Source organism: Macaca mulatta, chromosome 3 (genome assembly GCF_049350105.2).
Source record: "Macaca mulatta isolate MMU2019108-1 chromosome 3, T2T-MMU8v2.0, whole genome shotgun sequence".
Classification (NCBI taxonomy): domain Eukaryota; kingdom Metazoa; phylum Chordata; class Mammalia; order Primates; family Cercopithecidae; genus Macaca; species Macaca mulatta.
In genome coordinates, this window is record NC_133408.1 from 112869502 (window position 1) to 112893348 (window position 23847).

The window sequence follows — 23847 nt, forward strand, 5'->3', positions numbered from 1 at the left end:
GTTTTGACATGTGGCAACATTGCCACAGCTTCCATTTCAAGAGGGTACATGATGCTACAAGCTGAATATGGTATGGTCACCCTAACTGTTCACATTTATTGAGCAACTGTAAATTGGGTGTTTTAATCAGAGATTGCCAAACAATAATTAAACCCTACTAGATAAAGAGTTTTGAATTAGAAATATGTCTGAGACTTAGGCAATCTATTATTTTCCAGTTGGCTTAGTGAGCATTTATGGACATTACTAGCAATTTGTTCTGTTTAAGTTTTTAACTTAAATTTTTTCCAACATTCATAAAATTAGAGAATAACAGAATAAATTTATATATCTCCATCATTTTGTTTCAAAACTCAAGATTTTGATTTATTTGCATCAGTTATCCTTTTTTTCTTTCTTTTTTCATTGCCAAAATATTTCATAGCAAAATCTGGATCTCCTCTCATGTATATTTCAGTTATACAACTCTAAACAAACACATCTTCTAACACAATGGCAATACCTTTATAACTCCCAATGAAAATAATATTTTTCCTATCATCTATTAATAACACCCTGTTTATAATACATTTTTCTTTATTGCCTATAAAATGTCTTTTATGTTAGGTTTGTTCAAATCAATATCTAAACAAGGTGTACACCTTAAATTTAGTTATGTGTGTTAAATATTTTTTCATCTTAAACAGTCCCATCTCTCTCTATTTCTTCCCACAGCACTGACTTACTATCAAATTCATATCAGCGTCATAATTGTCAGTGACTATTTTTCCCTTTAGCATCATTTAACTCATTTCTTTATTCCTCATATGTCCTGCAAATGGAAGCTAACCTTAAAAGTGAGTCATGTCTTAAAATATCGTGACAATGTATTGATTTTCTCATTGGTAGGCTCTAACAAATCAGTTTAGATTGTGAATAAAGAAAAGTAAAATATCTTGGTATCTGCCATGGTTGGTGGATGTTCAAGTTGTTCAATATTATTAATATAAGATACCAAATGTCTTACATGTGGGCTGCTGTACTTTTTTCATGACATCTACCTGGTTCCTACGATTTTTAGAATTTACAGACTCAGAACTAGGGGATTCTTACTAAGAAATGTTGTGAGAATTAATTAGAAAGTAAGGCACTAGATACTGAAGTAACTTTAATTGTGAAAAAAGGCCCTTTTACATATTTGACTTTGAATTGTACCTCTAAGATGTAATGGTAGAGGATGCCTTGAAAGGTAAGAGATGATTTAGTATTCTATTTGAATGAGTAGGATCACCCTAATGTAATAGATTACTGATACAATATTAAGTTGTTGCTGCATGGCTGATTACAGGGTGAAGTAACTCCAGGAAACATAACACAGTGTTTTCACTCTCCTAGTAATGCCCTGCTCTCATAAATAATCAAAGCCATAGTTGAAAGGCAAAAACTGTAACACAACATGAAACCTAAGGGAATTGTGCTTTGGTGATAGTGGTATGTAATACAGTAACATTAATAATCTTCGGAACAACATTATTATGTAGATATGTTACTATTTCCATTTTAAAGATGAGAAAATTGAGATATGAAAACCTAGTCATTTCCCCAGGATCACACAGTAATAAGTGGAGATTCTTGAAGCTGAACTGAAAGTCTAGCTCTTAACCATGACACCATACTCACCATGCTGCCTCTCAGAATAGAGTTTTGAGATTACTATTGTCTTTATATGAATTCCAGATTTCAGAGGAACTTTTTTCCACTCTCTGATACCAACCCTGAAACTTGCAATATCTCTTAATTTATGTGAGTTTCTAATGTGAGTATTTATATACTAATACACATTTAATGATAACTGTATGTATAAATATTCCTTCTGTTTTAAACAGGTCATCAATAACCTTGGTCCTTTGGAACTGATTCTTAATACTCCTAGCCATCATAGGGTTCATCATGGTAAGGAAGTTCTATTTCTTCTCTCTTTTCTTCTTAATTTCTTTAAAAATTACATTATTATTTGCCTTACTTCATTTAATCACAATCCCCCAATATAGTCAGCCCATGTTTTACAAATAAATATAGTGTCTTCTTTTCTATCTTCTTTGGTACAAGCCTCATCTCCAAAGTATGAACTGGTGGGGTGGAGTAGGGGGATTTATCTATCTGACTTTTGGATTTTTCGTTCTACCTAAATCATAGCTCCATTATAGTAGAAAATGATTTAACCAGCTGAGGAGATGCACATTTTATGTTTTAAAGGATTCTGTCAAAGGCTACTCCTCGACCCAGGGCTGAAGGTTATTCCTATCTACAGGCAGAGAGTTAGTGGTCTTGAAAACTGTTTTGATTTAAGGAGAGCCCAATAAACCTTCCTGCCTAAGGCCTTGAACAATCTCAATATAAGCTGTGTTTCCCTGACAAGGAGAAAATCCCAAGTGGCTAGTTCCTAAGGTTTAAAGACACCAACTTAAATAATAACAAAAATGTTCACATTGTGTACCCTGAGCCCTATAGAACAATCGTGCATATCAGCATTATTTGTGACAGAAAAAACAGAAATAATTCAAATGTTTTTCAGCAGTAGAACAGATAAATTTTATATCATACATGTAATGGAAAATGATATAACAATGAAAATGCCCACACCATTGCTATATGCAATGACATGAATAAATCTCACAAACAATACTGAGAGAAGGAAGCCAGTAAAATAAATACGTGAGTAAGTGCTATTGTTCTGTTTTTATGTTTCTAGTCTTCCTCGGCAACCCTGAATCCCTGAAGCCCTGCCTTTCCAAGAAGGGCAGGGCCCTATGTTTATGGCAGGGAGCCGAGCAGAAGCACAGGCTTCCACAGGAGGAGAGGCCAGGGCAGAGAGCACAAGCGACTTCCTCTTAGAAACTCAACAGTCATTCTCCAACTCCAGGGAGGACAGAAAGTCCCTGATTTATGATGGTTCGACTTCTGATTTTTCCACTTTCACAATGATGCAAATGTGATACATGTTCGGTAGAAACCATACCTTGAGAACCCATATAGCCGTTCTATTTTTTTTTACTTTTGGTACCATATTCCATAAACCATGTGAGATATTCAACACTTTCTTATGAAATAGGCTTTGTATTAGAAGATTTTTGCCTAAGATTGCAGGCTGATATAAGTGCTCTGAGCGCATTTAAGGCAGGCTAGGCTAAGCTATGATGTTCAGTAGATTAGGCTTATTTAAAAGCTTTTTTTTTTTTCTTTTTTTGAGACAGAGTCTTACTCTGTCGCCCAGGCTGGAGTGCAGTGGCACGATCTCGGCTCACTGCAAGCTCCACCTCCTGGGTTCAAGCGATTCTTCTGCCTCAGTCTCCTGAGTAGCTGGGATTATAGGTGCACACCTCCAAGCCCAGCTAATTTTTGTATTTTTAGTAGAGACTGAGTTTCACCATGTTGATCAGGCTGGTCTCACACTCCCTGACCTCAGGTGATCCGCCCACCTCAGACTCCCAAAATGCTGGGATTGCAGGCCTGAGTCACCACACCCTGATTAAAAGCATTTTTGACTTTCAATGTTTTTCAATTTAGATGGTTTATTGAGACATAACCTCTCCGTAAGTCAAGAAGCATCTCTAATTAGTAAGGAAGTGGAGAGGCCAAGGGGATTATACACTTGCAGTTCCTTCCATATAAAAGGAAATAGAAGGAGCCAAGAAGAACAAGTCCACATTACAAAACGAAACAGATGCTATTTCCTCTGACTGCATTTTCCTACACTCCCACCTGCTTATATCAGGGTTTCCCAACTTCAGCGCTGTTGACATTTTGAGACAGATACTTCTTTGTTGTGGAGGATGTTCTGTGCACTGTAGGAAATTTAGCAACTTCACTGGCCACCACCCATTAGATGTCATTAGTATCCCCTCCCAGGTGTGGCTACCAATAATGTCTCCAGAAATTGCCCAATGTTCCTTAAGGGGCAAAATTCTTCCTTACTAATTCAGAACCATTATATAAACCATGTATATAGCAACAGTGTCTGCATCTGTTCAGCCAATCTATCTCTACTTTTACACTATGGGAGATTTTTCCTTGTATCTGTGCATTCAAATGTGCAGTTGCATACATGGAAACCAGGAAAAGGAATGGGAACTCAGGATAGTTGAGTTTCTTGGGGTTGTGGTTTGGTTAATTAATTATTCTTTTTCTTTAGATTTACAGTCATATGGATATCATCATGTCTACTTAAGTTTTATAAAAAATGTATTAAATAAATAATAACCAGTTATTTACATTATAATTTGATTATTTGGCAGTAGGAAAATATATATGATATGAGTTTTGAAAAAATTAAGGGTAGTTTATTTTTTACTATGGCTTTTATGATCTTCAAAAAACTAGTCAAGTCTCACTCTAAGTAGAAAATTTCCTTCCTGAAACAGATGCAGAGAAAAGGGATAGAGAGACATCTCATCAAAAATTTAAAATAAAAACACATTTACATACATTGTTTCCTTATTTTATTTCTTATTTGTAATTTTTGATATCATTTCATTCTTAATTTTTATTTAAAGGTCCTGAAAAAATTATTTACATTTATTCCATTTTATACTGAAAAATGGTGACAAGAAAACATACATACAGCTTTAAGAAAACACTTCCCCTTTTTAGTACAATTAATTGAAAAATAAAAATAAAAATTCCTTTATTAGAGAATAAAATCTGATGTTGTAAATGAGAAGACATTTCCAGGGAAATTATACTCTTGCTTAAATCTGAATTTTATGAATATGTTCTAAAAACAAGATGAAGGTATCTCAAAAAGCATAACTATTTTTCTGAAAAAAAATTTTCTAATATTTTGTCTCATAGGCAGAAATCGTTATTGCATAGACAAAAATTTTGCTGGTGTTCTTATTATTTGGGATAGAATTTTTGGTAAGTAAAATGTATTAAAATCAAAAAATTAAATCATCTCCCTCAATTACAGGAAGCCAAATCTCATATCCTGAATATTTATCTTCCAGGGACATTTGAAGCAGAAAATGAAAAAGTTGTATATGGCTTAACACATCCCATTAATACATTTGAACCAATCAGAGTGCAGGTAACATACTTGTTTTTTATTTTTTCTGCATTTATATCATTTCATAAATCTTACAGTTAAGAGAAAAATCAGCTGTTGAAAAGTGATAGTATATTATACTAACCTGAAAAAAAGTTTTTAACTATAAAAAATTTAGATATAACTCTATCACACAAACAAAAGTTTGAATCAAATCAGGCAAAATATATTTTAAAATAACTAATTTTCAAATATGTCTACTGCCTAGAATGACAAAGAAAATGGCTTCTAAACATATCCTTTCTCAGAATGGACCTGAAATATATTCATGTATTCAGTAGGAGCAATAGTAACATGTATAATTAAGGCTGAACCCACAGTAAGAAAAATATTTGTTTCCAGGGTGCATGACTCTGGTTAGAAATTCAACATGAGGGTTTTGCGTTACTCTTCTTGGACCCAAGTGTCAGGAACTATTACAGATTGGTTAAGTCTGTGCATTACCTCACTTGCTAAGACTTGTCGGACTGGACCAGTTTTCTGTTAGACATGTGGTACTGGTTGTTCATTGGTCTCAATGGTTGGCACTAGAGAAATCAGGAATGTCTGTGAAGCTCCGATCTGTCAGAGTCAGACCACCACAAATACTCCTGGGGTTAGGCACTCGTAAATGAGAAAAAGATAAGAATACTTGAAAAGCTGAAGAGGTTGGTCAATGACAGCTCTGTTCAGGGGACTGGTTACAACATTCGGTAAGTGAGGAAATTACTGGCTCATGTTGGGTCAGCTTTTCCAGACTACTTTGAGTTTCAGTGAAAGTTGAAATAACAAAATTGTTGACGTCTATTGGGCTTCTACCATGTGCACTGCTAACAGCGCAGCAGAAAAATGTTTAATGTAGCTATTACTAAAACCTTATAAAGCAGTGGCTCTTTTCATTCCCATTTTCTGGTGGAGGAAACCAAGGTTCCCAGAATTTAAATAATTCACCCAAAATTACAAAACTTGTTAGCTGTAAGCTTAACCAAGGTGGGTTGAAAGCTAAGCCCAAGACTGGCTGAATTCAATTTAACCTATACACTGTGCTACCTCTTTACATAAAAGGCCGTAACAGATTGCCTTCAGTTGTTCAGTGAAAGGTATTTTTATCTCCTCGTACACCAAAAGAAGAAAGGTAATTATCTCTCTTCTTTCTTCTCAACTACGTGGCATTTCTCTCTGTGTCTCTATCTTGATTAGACTTACTAAGAATATGATCCATCTCTCAGGAGAATATAAGCAAATATTTTGGATCCTTTCTTAATAATAAGCTTTGTGTAAATAAAACCAATTGAGAAAGAGTACATTGAAAGCTACCTTTTCTTCATATAGGAGTGGTCTCCTTATTGCAGTCATTAAAAAAGAGATAGATAACTTCATCTCTATCCTCTAGGGCAGAATTTTATAAACTTAATGTGCATGTGAATCAGAGGATCCTACTAAAATGCAGATTCTGTTCAGTAGTTTTGTGGTCTGTTCCAAGATCCTGTGTTTCTAAACAAGCACCTATATGATGCCAGTGCTGCTGGTTGGTGGGTGATTTCTTTCAGAGGCAAGGCTTTGGGAGTGTACAGTCTTGCTGAGAAAAAGGGGGTTTATAACTGAGACAGAATGAGAAAGTGAATATTAAATACAATAAGAGCTGCACAAATAGTGGGATGATTAGTATTTTGAAAGGAACGGTGGTCAGAAAATCACAGGTATTTATGGACAGCTGCTGAAACCGTGTTAGGTTCAATTCTCCAGGTCTTTCCCCTCACATTTCCTTCAGCATTGTAATTGTCACAAGTGGGTCTAAGGTTTAGTGTTTTACATGTTCACTTATATTGTCAGAAATGTCAAGCCGGCAAGTTGTGATAATTAGGAATACTTGAACTTACAAAAACATTCACTTATTTTCACCTCCATTCCTTTATATACAGGTAAATTTCTCACCTATTCTGCAGAGGCATCAAGGCAACTTAGGATGACTTCCAACAGACATAGGGTTTTGTTTGTTTGTTTGTTTTCCTTATTATTAGGCATAAATAATTCACCTTGCCCTCCTTTGGTATCGCACATTTTCAGAGCACTGGGAAATAAATAAGTGAAAAACAATATTTTCATTTAAAACATTACCATGTATTTTTCATGGCTTGTGTCTAGAATGATAGAAAAAAAACTGTAGTCAGTTTCCAAAATTAAAAAACAGATAAGTATATTAATGTACATTATAACTTATAAGCACATTAGTTTTCTGTATCATTATTATTGCAAAGCCCCAGGTGAGTTTCCGCCTATCATTTACCTATTCCTCAGATCTATTCCATTAACCATTTATGCCTGAGCTTGCAATTTTTTGAATTTTTCCAATTAGACCTTGGCGATGACCTTGAGTAGTAGGATATAAATAACTCCCACATGCTTAGCGTTCCAATAATGGAACATTAGGCATAAATGGTTGTTCTAAATTATTTCTTAATTGCTTCAGATTCCTTATTATGATATTTTAATAAATTCTTAAGTTATTTTTTGTAATCTTAATGGTTCAACTCATTCAAAACACAATGAAAATACTAGCAAAATCACAAATTCTGATATAGCCAAAACTTCTTTCTCCATTAATTTCTTTCTATAATTATCATAGAACTCGTCTCTAGAGTCTATAGCTGATGCTCAACCTCTAGGAGTCTTTTTAGTCTCTTGGTGCATTATGATCATATATATGTCATAAATAGCAAACATTTATTGAACACCTATCACATGTGGGCACACTTTTAACTTCTTTTTTTTTTTTTTTGAGACGGAGTCTCGCTCTGTCACCCAGGCTGGAGTGCAGTGGCGCGATCCCTGCTCACTACAAGCTCCGCCGCCTCCTGGGTTCACACCACCATTCTCCTGCCTCAGTCTCCTGAGAACCTGGGACTACAGGCGCCCGCCACCACTCCCGGCTAATTTTTTTGTGCGTTTTTAGTAGAGATGGGGTTTCACCATGTTTGCCAGGATGGTCTTGATCTCCTGACCTTGTGATCCGCCCGCCTCAGCCTCCCAAAGTGCTGGGATTACAGGTGTGAGCCACAGTGCCTGGCCACTTTTAATTTCTATCCATGTCAAATGCACGATATTTAAAGAATGTGGGATTCCTGTTATGCTACTTAAAGGGAATTTTTGCCTCAATTAGAAAACTTTTCGATCTCTAATTACAGAATACGGACTATTTAATACTCAGAAGTCTAGTATCACAAACTACTTAGAGTATTTTTATGAATATGTGTTGTCTGTAACACAATATAGTAAAGATTTATATTTTAAAATTTTAAACAGATATTCAATCTTTATATGTTTCCATGTTCAACTTTTGTATCCATTGAGCAACACTTAGAAAAGGTGTCATTGGCCAGGCGTGGTGGCTCAGGCCTGTAATCCCAACACTTTGAGAGGCCGAGGCTGGTGGATCATGAGGTCAGAAGTTCAAAACCAGTCTGGCCAACGTGGTGAGACTCCGTCGCCATTAAAAATACAAAAATTAGCCTGGAATGGTGGCATGCGCCTGTAATCCCAGCTACTCAGGAGGCTGAGGCAGGAGAATCACTTGAACCCGGGAGGCAGAGGTTGCAGTGAGTCAAAGTCGCTCCACTGCACTCTAGCCTGGGCAACAGAGTGAGACTCTGTCTTGAAGAAAAAGAAAGAAAGAAAAGGTGTCCTTAGGGAGGGATGTTGAGTGCACCGGGTGCTAGTTAATTCTATTGGAAGCAAAGCCTTTTAACTCATTTTTTTCTACTTTGCTGATTGTCTAAACAATTGCCCTGATTTTACATTTCAAAATTACAATTTTATTGAACTTCAGAAATACTGACAGAAACACACTTAATGGTACACAGTACATAGAATAGATTACAGCACAGAATGCAATTACACATTAATTTCTGTTGCTCTAATCATGCATAACGTATGTTTTAATATATGTAAATTACCTTGAACAATAAAAAATATACATAATCTTTGGTATTTATTCTTTCTGTCCTATTTATCTTATTTGAAATAAGCTCTTTTTTATTCTTTCTAGTTCCATCACTTATTTTACATATGGACTACATTCCGGGCCACACCTGGATTCTTTAATAAGTTGTCTGTCATATTTAAAGGACCAGGATGGGGTCCAGGTAAACCAAGACTTGGTCTAAGTGAAGAAATTCCAGAGGTAAATAGAGTTCACAGAATTGGAGATGGTGAAGATTAGTCTCATACTGTCAGGTCTACAGCCAGCCTGTACATATGCTATTTTCATGCAAATCTGTAAAAAGATGTTCCCCCGGTCAGATGCAGTCCTGTGGTGCATAACTTAGTGAGTGTCCACCAACTATGTGCCAATTAAAGGAGTACCTTCTCCCAGGTGAACACTGCCTTTTGCCTGGGAGCCCAGATTGTGGAGCAGAGCTACAGAGGCTGGTTTTCATATCCACTTGAATGCCTGCCTTTGTGTAGAGCATAACTTCACAAATACAAGCGGCTCAGACACAGAGTCCTAGAACACTAGAGATGGAGGCAACCTTAGGAATGAGTCAGTCTAATCTTAACTCCACTCACAAAGAAATGAGGCCCCCAGAACAGATGTATCTAAAGTCACATCAAGACAGTATGGATTTTGGGTCAAACCATAGCTATATTCATTTTATAGTAGAGTAGAAGAATTAAATGCAGAAACCACATTGAAAACCAAAAACAAAAAAAAAAAAAACCAGATCTTTAAAACAGAGGAACCCAAATGAAAAACTCAGTTTTCACCCAGAATTACTCTTCTGAAAAAGAAAGTTTCTTTTTTTTTTTTTGAGACGGAGTCTTGCTCTGTAGCCCGGGCTGGAGTGCAGTGGCCGGATCTCAGCTCACTGCAAGCTCCGCCTCCCGGGTTTACGCCATTCTCCTGCCTCAGCCTCCGGAGTAGCTGGGACTACAGGCGCCCGCCACCTCGCCCGGCTAGTTTTTTTTTTTTTTTTTTTTTTTTTTTTTTTTTTTGTATTTTTAGTAGAGACGGGGTTTCACCGTGTTAGCCAGGATGGTCTCGATCTCCTGACCTCGTGATCCGCCCGTCTCGGCCTTCCAAAGTGCTGGGATTACAGGCTTGAGCCACCGCGCCCGGCCGAGAAGTTTCTTTTTAATCATTTAGAATATAAGTTGTGATTTCTTATCAAATAAATGTTATGTATAGTAATGCAGAAACAATAGGAAGACTAAACTACTCTTAATTTCAAGGATGATACTATGTGTATAAAATTAGCCTGTGATGTTTCAAGGAAATAAAACAAAATAAGAGGTTTTATTTAAATATTACTATTTTGAAAAAATCCTAATCTAAGTAATGACATTTTCTCATTCAGTTACCAAAGCCGCCTGGAATAAGTTTCCCAGACACTTTTGTTTATGTTCATAATTAGTAGTGTAACATCCACCAACTTGATATAGGTGAAATAATTTTTATATTTAAACTCCAAAAATCTGTTTGCTATGATCCATTTATTGTTTTTCTTTTTGTCAGTAGATAACTCAAAGTGAATACTGTTTTTAAAGTTATATGAGTCCTGGAGTCTGCATTAAAAAAATAGATGTGTAGCATTTTGGGGAAACTCAAATGCTAGAGTAAAAATGTAGTTTATTGGAAATAACTTTTCTAAAGTTTCCAATAAATAACTTTACAAAAGTTGTTTCCAATAAAATAGTATTTTTCTTTGAAGTATGATTACCTACACTGCCAAGATTACCTTCTCTCCCTGTGTGTGTGGTTTTTTTTATTTTATTTATTTATTTATTTATTTTTTTGGGGGGGACTGTCCCCCATCTCCAGGTTGGAGTGCAGTCATGCAGTCCTGGCTCACTGCAACCTCTGCCTGCTGGGTTCAAGCAGTTCTTCTGCCTCAGCCTCCTGAGTAGCTGGGATTACAGGTGCATGCCACCACGCCCAGCTAATTTTTGTGTTATTGCTAGAGATGGGGTTTCACCATGTTGGCCAGGCTGATCATGAACTCTCGACCTCAAGTGATCCACCCACCTCGGCCTCGGAAAGTGCTGGGATTACAGGTGTGAGCCACCGCGTCCGGCCACCTTCTGTTTTTTCTTTTACTTTGCTTTTGCCGTCATATGTGATCATGGACATATTATCAAATAGGGAAGATCCATCCCATTCATTTTGACTATCTTTATTATTTGCACATTTTGCTGAATTAGTTCTTATGCTGCTCTTTAAGGCAGACTACATCATAATTGTCATGCTTTCAAAATGGGAAAAAAAGTATCCTAACTTACAGACAAGTTTCTATTTTAAAAAAATTATGTTAGCCTTTTTTTTTTAAAAAAATAGCAAGTACATTTTTTTAAATATCTCTCTTAGTGTGGATTTCAGTTAGAGAAATAAGTCTGGAGCAATATAAAGGAAATGGTTCTTTCTTGTCTACCTAGGTCACTGGGAAAGATGTTCCCTTCTCATCTTCTGCATCTCAGCTATTAAAGATATACACAGTTGTACAGTTTGCTCTGATGCTAGTGTTTTATGAAGAGACCTTTGCAGATGCAGCTGTAAGTAATATCCATTTTAAATAGTGTGAGAACATTATCTGTTACTTTGTTTGAAAATGAAAATAAGCTTCCCATATTAAGGTTATGGTTTATTCTTCTCTGTAGTTGTCTGCTGTAATTTTGGCAATGTCTCACATTTAAACAGGTAAAACAAATCTTCTAAGCTACTAAATGTAAATGAATTAATTCTATCCAAATTGCTTCTGTGTAGAATGTTCACCAAGTGATATGCTGTTAATTTGTGTGATAAATAAGAAATTATTTGCCATCAACAAATTTTATTACAATTACAAAAAAAAATACTTCAGAATTCAGAATTAAATGTGTAGGAAAGCATACTTTTCATCAATTTCAACATATTTACCTTCATTTAGAGAATTCCTTGATAGAATTACTTTAAAGGGTTTTCAAGGTAGAGTTTAATTCCTTTAGTTTGACCTTTCTAAAACATTCAGAATATTCCAGTTTGTCTGGTGCAAATAGAAGAGCACTAGACCAGCATTAAGTTCAGGGATCGCCACTTTGGGGGTCACTTTTTTGGCCAAAAATGAATATGTATACTACCTTGATTTTGGAAAGACCAAAAATAACATAAGGTATATAAAATATGCTGTAAATTGCAAACAAAAAGAAGAGAAAAACAGGTATTTTGTTTTGTTTTATAGATTTATTTGTATTATATTTTTCATTTAAAATTTTATAATCGTTCAAAAAGGAACATGAAAGTAGTAAGGTAACTAAATTGAAAGTAGGTAAAGTGAAAAATAGAATCACAGATGAGTTTTTAAAAAATGCTGTTTTCATACCTTGTTACCAATAAAATATGCACCCTCTGAAAAACCTCAGTGAATCAGTAATGTTGAAGGTTACACGGTAACTCTGTGAATAATAGTTATATTGGAAAGAAACAGAGGTGGAGCAAAGTGGTGGTTAAGATACCCCTATTCTTTAAGGTGTATAGGACACTTAAAATTGATGGATGAAATATACAAAAACATAATTCTTAAAATGCACAGAACAGCTGGCAAAAATTGAAGGACACCTAAGGAACTAAAAATGTTTATGATATATGAATCCAGTGAGGCAACTGAATATATATTCTGATAGCTGTCCTAGCTGTTATTTTTAAAGTAATTAAAATAAACTTTTAAAATATAAAAATTGATAACTAGCATGCAAAACTTAATGACTTACATAGCAGCTTAAACTAGTGCATTAAAAGACAGACTAAACTGAGGACGGGCGTGGTGGCTCACGCCTAATCCCAGGACTTTGGGAGGCTGAGGAGGGCAGATCAGGAGGTCAGGAGATCGAGACCATCCTGGCTAATATGGTGAAAACACATCTCTTTTAAAAATACAAAAAAAAATTAGCCGGGCATGGTGGCGGGTGCCTGTAGTCCCAGCTACTCAGGAAGCTGAGGCAGGAGAAAGGCGTGAACCCAGGAGGCGGAGCTTGCAGTGAGCCGAGATGGTGCCACTGCACTCCACCCTGGGTGACAGAGTGAGACCCCGTCTCAAAAAAAAAAAAAAAAAAAAAAAAACATGAACTAAATTAATCATCCATTATACAGTGCTAAAGGCAATAGATAAACATTAAAAACATGGAAGAGGTGTTATCTTCAGATATGAAGAGCTGTGGAAAAAGTCTAAAAAGAAAAGTACAGCAATCCGGGAAAAAAACTTAAATGAATAAAGACAGGATTAACATTCAGTGAATACAGAGAATAATAAATCATTTTCAAAGAACAATGTGTATTATTGATAGGCATCAGTCTATCTACTCAAAAACTCCATCATAAAAGAAATTAATAAATAATGTATGCTGAAAAATGTATCTAATCTAGGATTATCATTAATAATTTCAATATAAGACCTATGGAATTTTTTTAATTACTTAGGAAACTTTAATTAAAATAATTATTTATTTTAATTAATTAGGCATCATAATCTAAGTATGATGATGCCACTGTAACAGTTCTATATGTTCCATATGATTTATATAGTGAATTATAAGGAAAGAAGTCTTCTCTAAATAGGTCCTGAGCAGGACTTTTAGGCAGGAGTGTCAAGTGAGACTTTTTTTTATTGTATATGGAAGAAATTCAATGTGGAGTGGATTTATTAACTAACATTACTGAAAAGTTTGGGACTATTGCTTCTTTAGACAGTGCTGGATCCAAGAGGGCAAATAATGTCATCAGGAATGTTCTTTCCTTCCTGCAGCTATGCTTTTCTCAGTGCAAATTCTCCTATAAGCTGACCCTTCGTGGTGGCAAGATGGCTGCCAACTTGCTCTAGGTTAAATACTGCCATACAAAGAACCCCACAAGTGAAAATACCCAAATTGAGCCTGACGTTATGGCTTGGTTTATCTGTACATCACTGAACGAATCTATGTATGTGGTCCTGGATTATGTACCCAACCTACGAATGGGAGGGCAGAGTCAACTACACAGGATCCACATGGTCTGTGAAGAAGAACAGAGTGACTTGAAAAAAAAATGAGGTGATATATTATAGAAAAAAAGGAAATAGGCTCAAGTAGGCAAAAATAACAAATGTTAGATCTATATAACATAACAGATGTGCTCACATATAAATATGTGATTTGAACTTGTTTTCAAAAAAAGCATTTAATCACTTATAAATACCTAGTGACATATAAACATGCCTGTAGGATAACATTTTCATTAAGATATCTATGATAGGAGTGTCCATTAGGTGTCTTCTACTCTAAAAAAACAGAATATTCAATTAAATTTGTCTGGAATATGGCAAGTGTGTCCAGGATTGATTACTTCAGCAGTTCAAACATGCAGCACTTCTAAAAGGGCTTCTCTAATTCCTTTGGATTTTGTCATCATAAAATATTTACAATAACTCCAGTCATCTTGCCCTTATAGCTTTTGACCAAAGGCAGTAAATTCAATACTTCTAGAGCATCTTGTTAATTTTATTTCATTTTATTTAAGAAGGAAAACACACACAGAGACACATTTCTTCTGAGCAAACTTCCTTTCATGCCTCATTTCTCAGGACATGCCCACACTAAACCAATAACTAACATCAGGTCATGAATTAACCATGAGTGAATTATATTAAGTATAATTCTTACCCTCAGGATAGAGTGGTACTCACTTACCCCGAGCACATTCCTCATATATACCTGGACAAAATCAGCACAGTCTTAGTACAAAAGAAATGGAAGATATATTTTGGTTGGGCATCCGATAGTGTATACAATGTGTCCTGCTAAATAGGTTTTCGGAAAGTCATGATAGAGATTATTGAATAGTGCATTGAGAAAAGCCATCTTAATTTTTTTAACTTTTATTTTAAGTTCGGGGGTACATGTGCAGTTTTGTTACATAGGTAAACCTGTGTCATGAGGGGTTTGTTGTATGGATTATTTTATCACCTAAGTATTAAGCCTAGTACCTATTAGTTATTTTTCCTGATCCTCTTTCTCCTCCCACCCTCCACCTCCAATAGGCCCCATTGTGTGTTGTTCCCCTCTCTGTGTTCATGTGTTCTCATCATTTAGCTCCTACTTATAAGTGAGAACGTGCTGATATTTAGTTTTCTGTTCCTGTGTTAGTTTGCTAAGGATAATGGCCTCCAGCTTCCATTCATGTCCCTGCAAAGGACATGGTCTCATTTTTTTTGGTGGCTGCATAGTATTCCATGGTGTATACTTACCACATTTTCTTTATCCAGTCTATCATTGATGGGCATTTAGGTTGATTCCATGTCTTTGATACTGTCAATAGTGTTTCAGTGAGCACATGCATACATTTAACTTTATAATGGAATTATTTATATCCCCTTGGATATATACCTAGTAATGGGATTGCTGGGTGGAATAGTATTTCTGTCTTTATTTCTTTGAAGAATTCCACACTGTCTTTCACAATGATTGAACTAATTTCCACTCCCACCGACAGTGTAGAAGCACTCCTTTTTCCCAAGAAGCTCACCAGCATCTGTTAATTTGTGACTTTTTAACAGTAGCCATTCTGACTGGTGGGAGATGGTACCCCATTGTGGTTTTGATTTGCATTTCTCTAATGATCGGTGATGTTGGGCTTTTTTTTCATATGATTGTTGTCTGCATGCATGTCTTCCTTTGAAAAGTGTCTGTTTGTGTTCTTTGCCCACTTTTTATGGGATTATTTGTCTTTTTCTTGCAAATGTGTTTTAAGTTCCTTATAGATGCTTGATATTATACCTTTGTTGGATGCATAGTTTGCAAAACTTGTCTCCCATTCTGTGTGTTGTCTTTTTACTCTGTTGATAATTTCTTTTGCTGTGCAGAAGCTTTTCGGTTTAATTAGATCCCATTTGTTAATTTTTGGTTTTGTTGTAATTGTTTTTGGCATCTTCATCATGAAATCTTTGTCTGTGTCTGTGTCCTGAATGGTATTGCCTAGGTTGTCATACAGGGCTTTTATGGTTTTAGGTTTTACATTTAAGTCTTTAATCTATCCTGAGTTAATTTTTGTATAATACAGTAAGGAAGGGGTCCAGTTTTAATCTTCTGCATATGGCTAGGCAGTTATCCCAGCACCACTTATTGAATAGGGAATCCTTTCGCCATTGCTTGTTTTTGTCAGGTTTATGAAGATCAGATAGTTGTAAGTGTGCAGTCATAGTTCTGAGTTCTCTATTCTGTTCCGTTGGCCTATGTGACTGTTTTTGTACCAGTATCATGCTGCTTTGGTTACTGTAGACCTGTAGTATAGTTTAAAGTTGGGTAATGTGATGTCCCCAGCTTTGTTCTTTTTGCTTAGGATTGCCTTGGCTATTTGGGTTCTTTTTTTGCTTTCCTGTGCATTATTCACAATAGCAAAGACTTGGAATCAACCCAAATGTCCATCAGTGACAGACTGGATTAAGAAAATGTGGCACATATACACCATGGAATACTATGCAGTCATAAAAAAGGATGAGTTCATGTCCTTTGTAGGGACACGGATGCAGCTGGAAACTGTCATTCTCAGCAAACTATCATAAGAACAGAAAACCAAACACCACATGTTTTCACTCATAGGTGGGAATTGAACACTGAGATCACTTGGACACAGGACTGGGGCCTATTGTGGGGAGCGGGGAGGGGGAAGGGATAGCATTAGGAGATATACCTAATGTTAATGATGAGTTGATGGGTGCAGCACACTGACATGGCACATGTATACATATGTAACAAACCTGCACGTTGTGCACGTGTACCTTAGAACTTAAAGTACAATAAAAAAAAAAGTAGTTTTTTTCTAATTCTGTGAAGAATGACAATGTTTGTCTAGTTCTGTGAAGAATGTTTAATAGGCATAGCGTTGAATCTATACATTGCTTTGGGCAGTATGGCTATTTAAATGATATTGAATCTTGCTATCCATGAGCATAGAATGGTTTTCCATTTGTTTGTGTCAATATCCAATTTCTTTGAGTAGTGTTTTGTAGCTCTCCTTCCAGAGATCTTTCCCCTTCCTGGTTATCTGTATCCCTAGGTTTTTGTTCTTTTTGTGGCAACTATGAATGGAGTTCATTCTTGATTTTGCGCTCGGCTTGACTGTCATTGGTGTATAGAAATCCCAGTGATTTTTCATATGGTTTTTGTATCCTGAGACTTTGCTGAAGTTGTTTATCAGCTTAAGAAGCTTTTGGGCCGAGACCATGGGGTTTTCTAGATAGGGAATCACGTCGTCTGCAAATCTGGATAGTCTGACTTCCTCTCTTCCTATTGTGCCTTTTGTTTCTTTCTTTTGCCTGATTGCCCTGCCCAGAACTTACAATACTATGTTGAATAGGAGTGGTGAGAGAGGGCATCCTTGTCTTGTGCTCGTTTCAAGGGGAATGCTTCCAACATTTGCCTATTCAGTATAATGTAAGCTGTGGATTTGTCTTATATGGATCTTATTATTTTGAGGCCTTTTCCTTCAATACCTAGTTTATTGAGAGTGAACAATATGAAGGGGTGTTGAATTTTAGAGAAAGCCTTTTCTGCATCTATTGAGATAATCATGTGTTTTTGTCTTTAGTTCTGTTAATGTGATGAATCTCATTGACTGATTTGTGTATGTCGAACCAACCTTGCACCCAGGGATAAAGCCTACTTAATCATGGTGGATAAGCTTTTTGATGTGCTGTTGGATTTGGTTTGCCAGTATTTTGTTGAGAATTCTTGCATTGCTGTCAGTCAGGGATATTGGCCTGAAGTTTTTGGAATATTTTCAGTAGAAATGGTACCAGTTCTTCTTTATACTTCTGGTAGAATTCAGCTGTGAATCTGTCTGGTGCTGGCCTTTTGTTGATTGATAGGTTATTTGTTACTGCCTCAATTTTAGAGCTCACTATTGGTCTCTTCAGGGTTTTAATATCTTCCTGGTTCAGTCTTAGGAGGGTGTATGTAACCAGGAAATTCTTCTAGATTTTCTAGTGTACGTGCATACAAGTGTTCATAATATTCTCTGATTGTTGTTTGTACTTCTGTGGGGTCACTGGCAATATCCTCCTTGTTGTTTTTGATAGTGTTGATTTGAATCTTGTTTTTTCTTTATCAATCTAACTAGCAGTCTTTCTACTTTATCAATGTTTTCCCCCAAACAGCTCCTGGATTAGTTGATCTTTCAAATGGATTTTCATGTTTCAATCTCCTTCAGTTCAGTTCTGATTTTGGTTATTTCTTGTCTTGTGATATCTTTGGGATTTCTTTGCTCTTGATTTCTCTAGTTATTTAGTTGTGATATTAGGTTGTCAACTTGAGATGTTTCTAACTTTTTGATGTGGACTTTAAGTGCTTTAAATTTCACTCTTAACACTGCCTTAGTTGTGTCCTAGAGATTCTGGTATGTTGTGTCTTTGTTCTCATTAGTTTCAAAGAACTTCTTGATTTCTGCCTTAATTTCATCATTTACCCAAAAGTGATGCAGGAGCAGATTATTCAATTTCCATGTAATTATATGGTTTTGAGTGAATTTCTTAGTCTTAATTTCTAATTTGATTGTGCTATGGTCTGAAAGACTGGGTTATGATTTCAGTTCTTTTGCATTTGCTGAGTAGTGTTTTACTTTCAATTTTGTGATTGATTTTAGATTACGTGTCATGTCACGAGAAGAATGTAAATTCTGTTGTTTCTTGGTGGAGAGTTCTGAATGTATTTATCAGGTCCATTTGGTCTAGTGTTGAGTTCAGGTGCTGAATATCTTTGTTAATTCTTTGTCTGGATGATCTAATATTATCAGTGGGGTAGTAAAGTCTCCCACTATTATTGTGTGGGAGTCTAAGACTCTTTGAAGATCTCTAAGGACTTGCTTTATAAATAATCTGGGTGCTCCCGTGTTGGGTGCATACATATTTAGGATAGTTAGAATTTCTTGTTGATTTGATCCCATAAAGGGATGGAGAAAAGTCTACCAAGCAATTGGAAAACAGAAAGAAGGCTGGGCTGCAATCCAAGTTTCTGACAAAACAGACATTAAACCAAGAAAACCCATTTTAATTTTAACATTATTTTAAAACTTTAGTGATTGGTGTTGTCCATATATATTTCTTTTTTGTGTGTGTTCAAAGTTAGTAACCAAATTATTCCCCACATAGTAACCCCGACTTTAAACAATAGGTAAGTTTGTATGTGCTCTCTGTCCAAATATGTATTTTTTTAAATAAAGAAAAAGCCACAGGGAAACATATAATAGACTTGTATTATTGTAGCAGAAAATGATGATTCTTTTTTCCATTTTGTGAAGCAAACATAGGAACTAGGATACTATGGAGCCAGAAGTTTTTGGAAAATATAATGATTGGACATATAGTTACTGTTTGTTTTTCTTACATGTGCTAGAGCTAATGATGAAACAAATTGCATATTGTACCAGGTTTATTTGGCTTTTGCCTCCAAAATGACAAAATTTGAAACAAGAATTTCTTTTTGGACCAAAGCTTTTATAACAGTGGCATGAACCACATCACTCTTGACAGTGCACACCTACACATCAAACCACCAAAATGCTTAGACTTCATATCTGTTTAACGTAAGGTCTCATTGATTACTTTGTTTAATATATTAATTTCACTGATTACTTTGTTTAATATATTAACTTAATATTTTCACCCCAAATAGAACTAAAATGTACGTCATTAATAGAGCTTACATAGTTGAATGAGACAAAAAGAAAAGCCAGGTCTTCTGTGTCTAAATACCCAACTCTTGATATACTGACCAATGTTGAGTACAGTTTGCATTATTGATTTTTATTAGTTATATTAAATAAAATCTCTAAATAAATTATACTGATTCACAGAAACAAAAGATGGAGATGTACTCATTTTAAGCTATGTGAGCCTCCATGCTAATTTTGAAAAAGTGGCCATCAACATTTGAATGCTTGGGCATGAGTGAGTGCTTCCTGGGTAAAAATGTAGTGGGACACTGTGTACATTAAAAGATATGACTTACAGCATGGTTTTCACAAGATTTCTCTACTGTCATGAAAAACTATATGAGAAACTCATGTCAATATATTGACGAAGAGAAATATCAGGTGTTGAAACCCTTTTCAAACTGAAATTAGAGTTGGAGACAGCTTCATTCCTGACACAAATTAATTTTGAAAGGTGCATTTGCTTGTTTCCCACATGTGTTTTTCTTTGCAGAGAACATGCTGTGTGACCAGGAAGAAAGGTTGCTTATTTGCAAAATTCTATAGTGCCTTTCTAGTCTCAGGGATGTCTAAAAGCATACAAAGACATTAAAATCCAACAGCAATATTTGTTTCCAGATTCACTGTAGCCAATAATCACACAGAAGAGTTGTGGCTGACTTGTAATTGGGGACCCTGCTGTGGTACCACAGCCTTTTCTGTTTATGCATATATTAGAGAAGATAAATACTTGCTTGTTTTATGTATGCAGGTTCTATATAAATAACTTTGGGAGTCAAAAAAGAAATTTGATGGCCACCACAAAGGCATAAGAGACACATTCCTTTCTTACTGAAACTTGCAGAGCATACATTTAAATATATAGTGTTTCGTTTAGTGATATGACCCACGGACTTTTATGTTGATTTTGGTTTAGTAATGCTTGAAAAATCAATTCCTCAGCTGCCAGGGTCCACTTCCTGGGGTGATATCATGAATACATGTTTGAAATAAAAATACGTATTGCACTAGCATGTTCTACAAACTAAAATTGAAAAGGCAATTCTCTTTTAAATAATGGACATGCAAAAAAACAGTTTGAATATTCAATAAGGTCTTGTAATAGGATATGTAATAAAGTTACTGCAGATACATTTGAACACAGATTACTTTGATGATATATTTCAAGTTAACAGGGCATCTGAGAGTATCCAATATAAATTTGGAAACATTTTTATGGTTTTTAATTCCCCTGAATGCCACGCTCTGTAAAACATTATGGGCACTACAATTTTGTAACTAATGTTTTCATGTTGGCATTTTTTAATAAACCCACTGAAAAAACCTTCTGTAAAAAAATCAATATTTTTTGGTCTACTCTCATAGCAGAGAGTGTCACTTGCACAAATTAGATCTAGTTTAGGTTCTACATGAAAGCTTTCAAGTCAACGTCCAGGGTATACTGTTTTTCTGTAGTCTACCCCCTTGGGATTTCATTTCCTTAAGATTTTAGGTGGTAACTAAGGTAATGTGGGGAAAAAAAAGAAATGTGGGCCAAAATGAGCATCAATTATGATATAAAGCCATGAAATAAATGTAATGAATTTGAAAGCTACCTTTCAAATAAGCATAGACTACAGAAATGTAGAAAAGTGATCATTGTATTTTCCTAAATACATTATTTTTGTCCACTATATTTAAATATATTAATAAACTGGGAAATTACACATTTAATAGTGTCATATGCATCAGATAATATAATGTTAACTTTGAAATTAAATATATCTTCATATCACTATTAGTCTTTTCTAATTTGGTGAGTATCAGGCAGCTTCTTTAAAAAGTTATCGTATAACAAACACAATCAATGATAACCTCCTCATAATTTAAATTACAATCTCACTTTGATTTATTAAGTATATGTAAAAATTAAGGAATTTCATCCTGCTTTGGAAACTCCAGTCTAAATGCACAGTTCTTTGGAGTTACATTTCCTCATTAAAAGTATTCCACATAAAGAGGCCAGGCACAGTGGCTCATGTCTGTAATCCTGCACTTTAGGAGGCCGAGGTGGGTGGATTACTTGAGATAAGGAGTTTGAGACCAGTCTGGCCAAGATGGTGAAACTCCATCTCTGCTAAAAATAGAAAAAATAGCCAGGTGTGGTGGCAGGTACGTGTAATCCCAGCTACTCTGGAGGCTGAGGCAAGAGAAGCACTTGAACCCAGGAGGTGGAGGTTGTGCAGGAGCCAAAATTGTGCTATTGCACTCCAGACTAGGTGACAGAGCGAGACTCTGTCTCAAAAAAAAAAAAAAAAGAAAAGAAAAGAAAAGAAAAGAAAAGAAAATCCGTTTAGAAAGAGAGTCTGGTGGGTCTCTCTGAAATGGTCTTTTAATACCTTTTCTCTTATGTGTTTTGGAAAATAATGAAAAGGTATGTAGTTCATAGATCCACTTTTTTCTTAGTAAGAAAATAAAAGTTTCCTTTTAAAAGTGTATGGAAATCTGTGCTGATTTCAGTGAGATCTTGAGGCAAATACAAATTATTCAGAGTGGCTTCCACAAAATAGTTTTAAGGAGCATTCAAGAAAGATAATATGTTAACAACCGACTATTGTGGCAACTGTTGTAGGATCTTTCTTTGCTAAAGATTTTCAGTCCTGGAGTAATTACTATCCAATACTGAGGCACAACCCTTTGGTGTTCTCGACTCAGTGAATGTCCAGTGAATCATGAGATTTTCCAGTCTGTCTGGTAGGAACATGCATTATACGCATACTGGGCATTGTAACTCTGATCCTTTTTTGCCCTTGGATAATTTCTTCAGTGTATCACGCATGAGCTGTTACACTAAAGACTTGATTGGCACTCTGCAAAATTTTAGGGTTCTCCACGTATAACTCTCCCTTTTTTTGGTACCAAATTTTCCAAACGCTAGCCTCCTTGGTTTCTCTCAAATCCTGGCTCCTTCTCTGCAATTCAGGGAATTCACCAAGCTCCTCTGGGTCCCTCTGTGTTGTGACCTAGAAACTCTCAAGGTGGGAAACTGGTGCAATATGGATCATATTATTTGTATCCCATTTCCCTGAAATCGCTGTTCTTTGTTGCCTGGTGCCCTGTGATTTGAAAACAATCATTTCAGATATATTGCTATTGTTTTTCAGGTAGGAGGGTGAATTTCTCTATCTTATCACGTATACATTCATATTTTAATGGAGTAGAACCATAGTGTCAAATTTTTTGTAGAAACTGATGAACTCCATGTCAATTCAATGTTTTGAACTACATGCTAATTATACTTTTTAGCCAATATATTTTCAACTTTGATATATTTATTGTGTTTGCTTCTTGCTTGAAATTCTAGTAAATGTTTATTGTAGTTATATTCCTCTTGGTATGCTTTAGTAGTAGCCACCTAGGGAGTTCTGAAAATGTAGGAAAAATAATAAGATAGCCAATATTGACAATTATTTTAAAGAGCAAGAAATGCTTTCAAGACAGATTCTTGAGACTCACATATAATTATACATTGCAGTATGGTGTCACATTGGATTCTGCTCTTGTGTTTATGTTGTAACACTGAGAAGCATCTTCAGGCCTTAGGACTCAGCATGACAAACCCATAAGCTCATAGAGTCTGGAAGGTGGAGCCCTCAGAGCTATAGAGGTAATGAGGGCAGCAGAATAAGTGTGCCAGGAAACTCAATCTGCTGCCTTCATATCAGAAGTTATAGAGGTTTATGTGTTAGGCAATATTAGCCTCATTTTACAGATGTCTGAGAAGATGAGCATTAATCAAAATAATGAATTTTGTAGACCTTGTCAGGCATCTTTTAGGGAAACCACTAAAAATGCACCGTCTTGTGATTGTAAGAAATCTAGACTTTTCATTTCTAAATCTTTAGAATAAAATTATGGAAAATATTATCAAATCATCTTTGACAATGCATAAAGTTTAAAAAAAATTCTTTCATATAGAAACATACTGTTATTTTGGGATATGGTGACCGAGTTTGATAGCTCCTTTGTGAGGTTTGTTTGGTGGGGAAACGTGAGAGGAGGTTGTATTGACCACCAAGGTTTTCCCATGCAAGGGCAG

At 35.6% G+C, this 23847-nt stretch overlaps 1 protein-coding gene across 6 annotated transcripts in view; it reads left to right on the forward strand.

The window, feature by feature from the left end:
- The window catches only part of AGMO (alkylglycerol monooxygenase), a 348253-nt gene that overhangs the window by 158074 nt on the left and 166332 nt on the right, over nt 1-23847 (forward strand). For 4 of the 6 annotated variants that reach the window (XM_001105641.5, XM_028845993.2, XM_028845994.2 and 1 more), the window contains exons 6-10: nt 1866-1932; nt 4831-4896; nt 4986-5065; nt 9108-9242; nt 11492-11608. In XM_001105641.5, coding sequence (XP_001105641.2) covers nt 1866-1932; nt 4831-4896; nt 4986-5065; nt 9108-9242; nt 11492-11608 — 465 coding nt within the window. The remainder of the gene's footprint in view (nt 1-1865; nt 1933-4830; nt 4897-4985; nt 5066-9107; nt 9243-11491; nt 11609-23847) is intronic. The other 2 variants (XM_077997000.1, XM_077996998.1) reach the window with 1 other exon arrangement.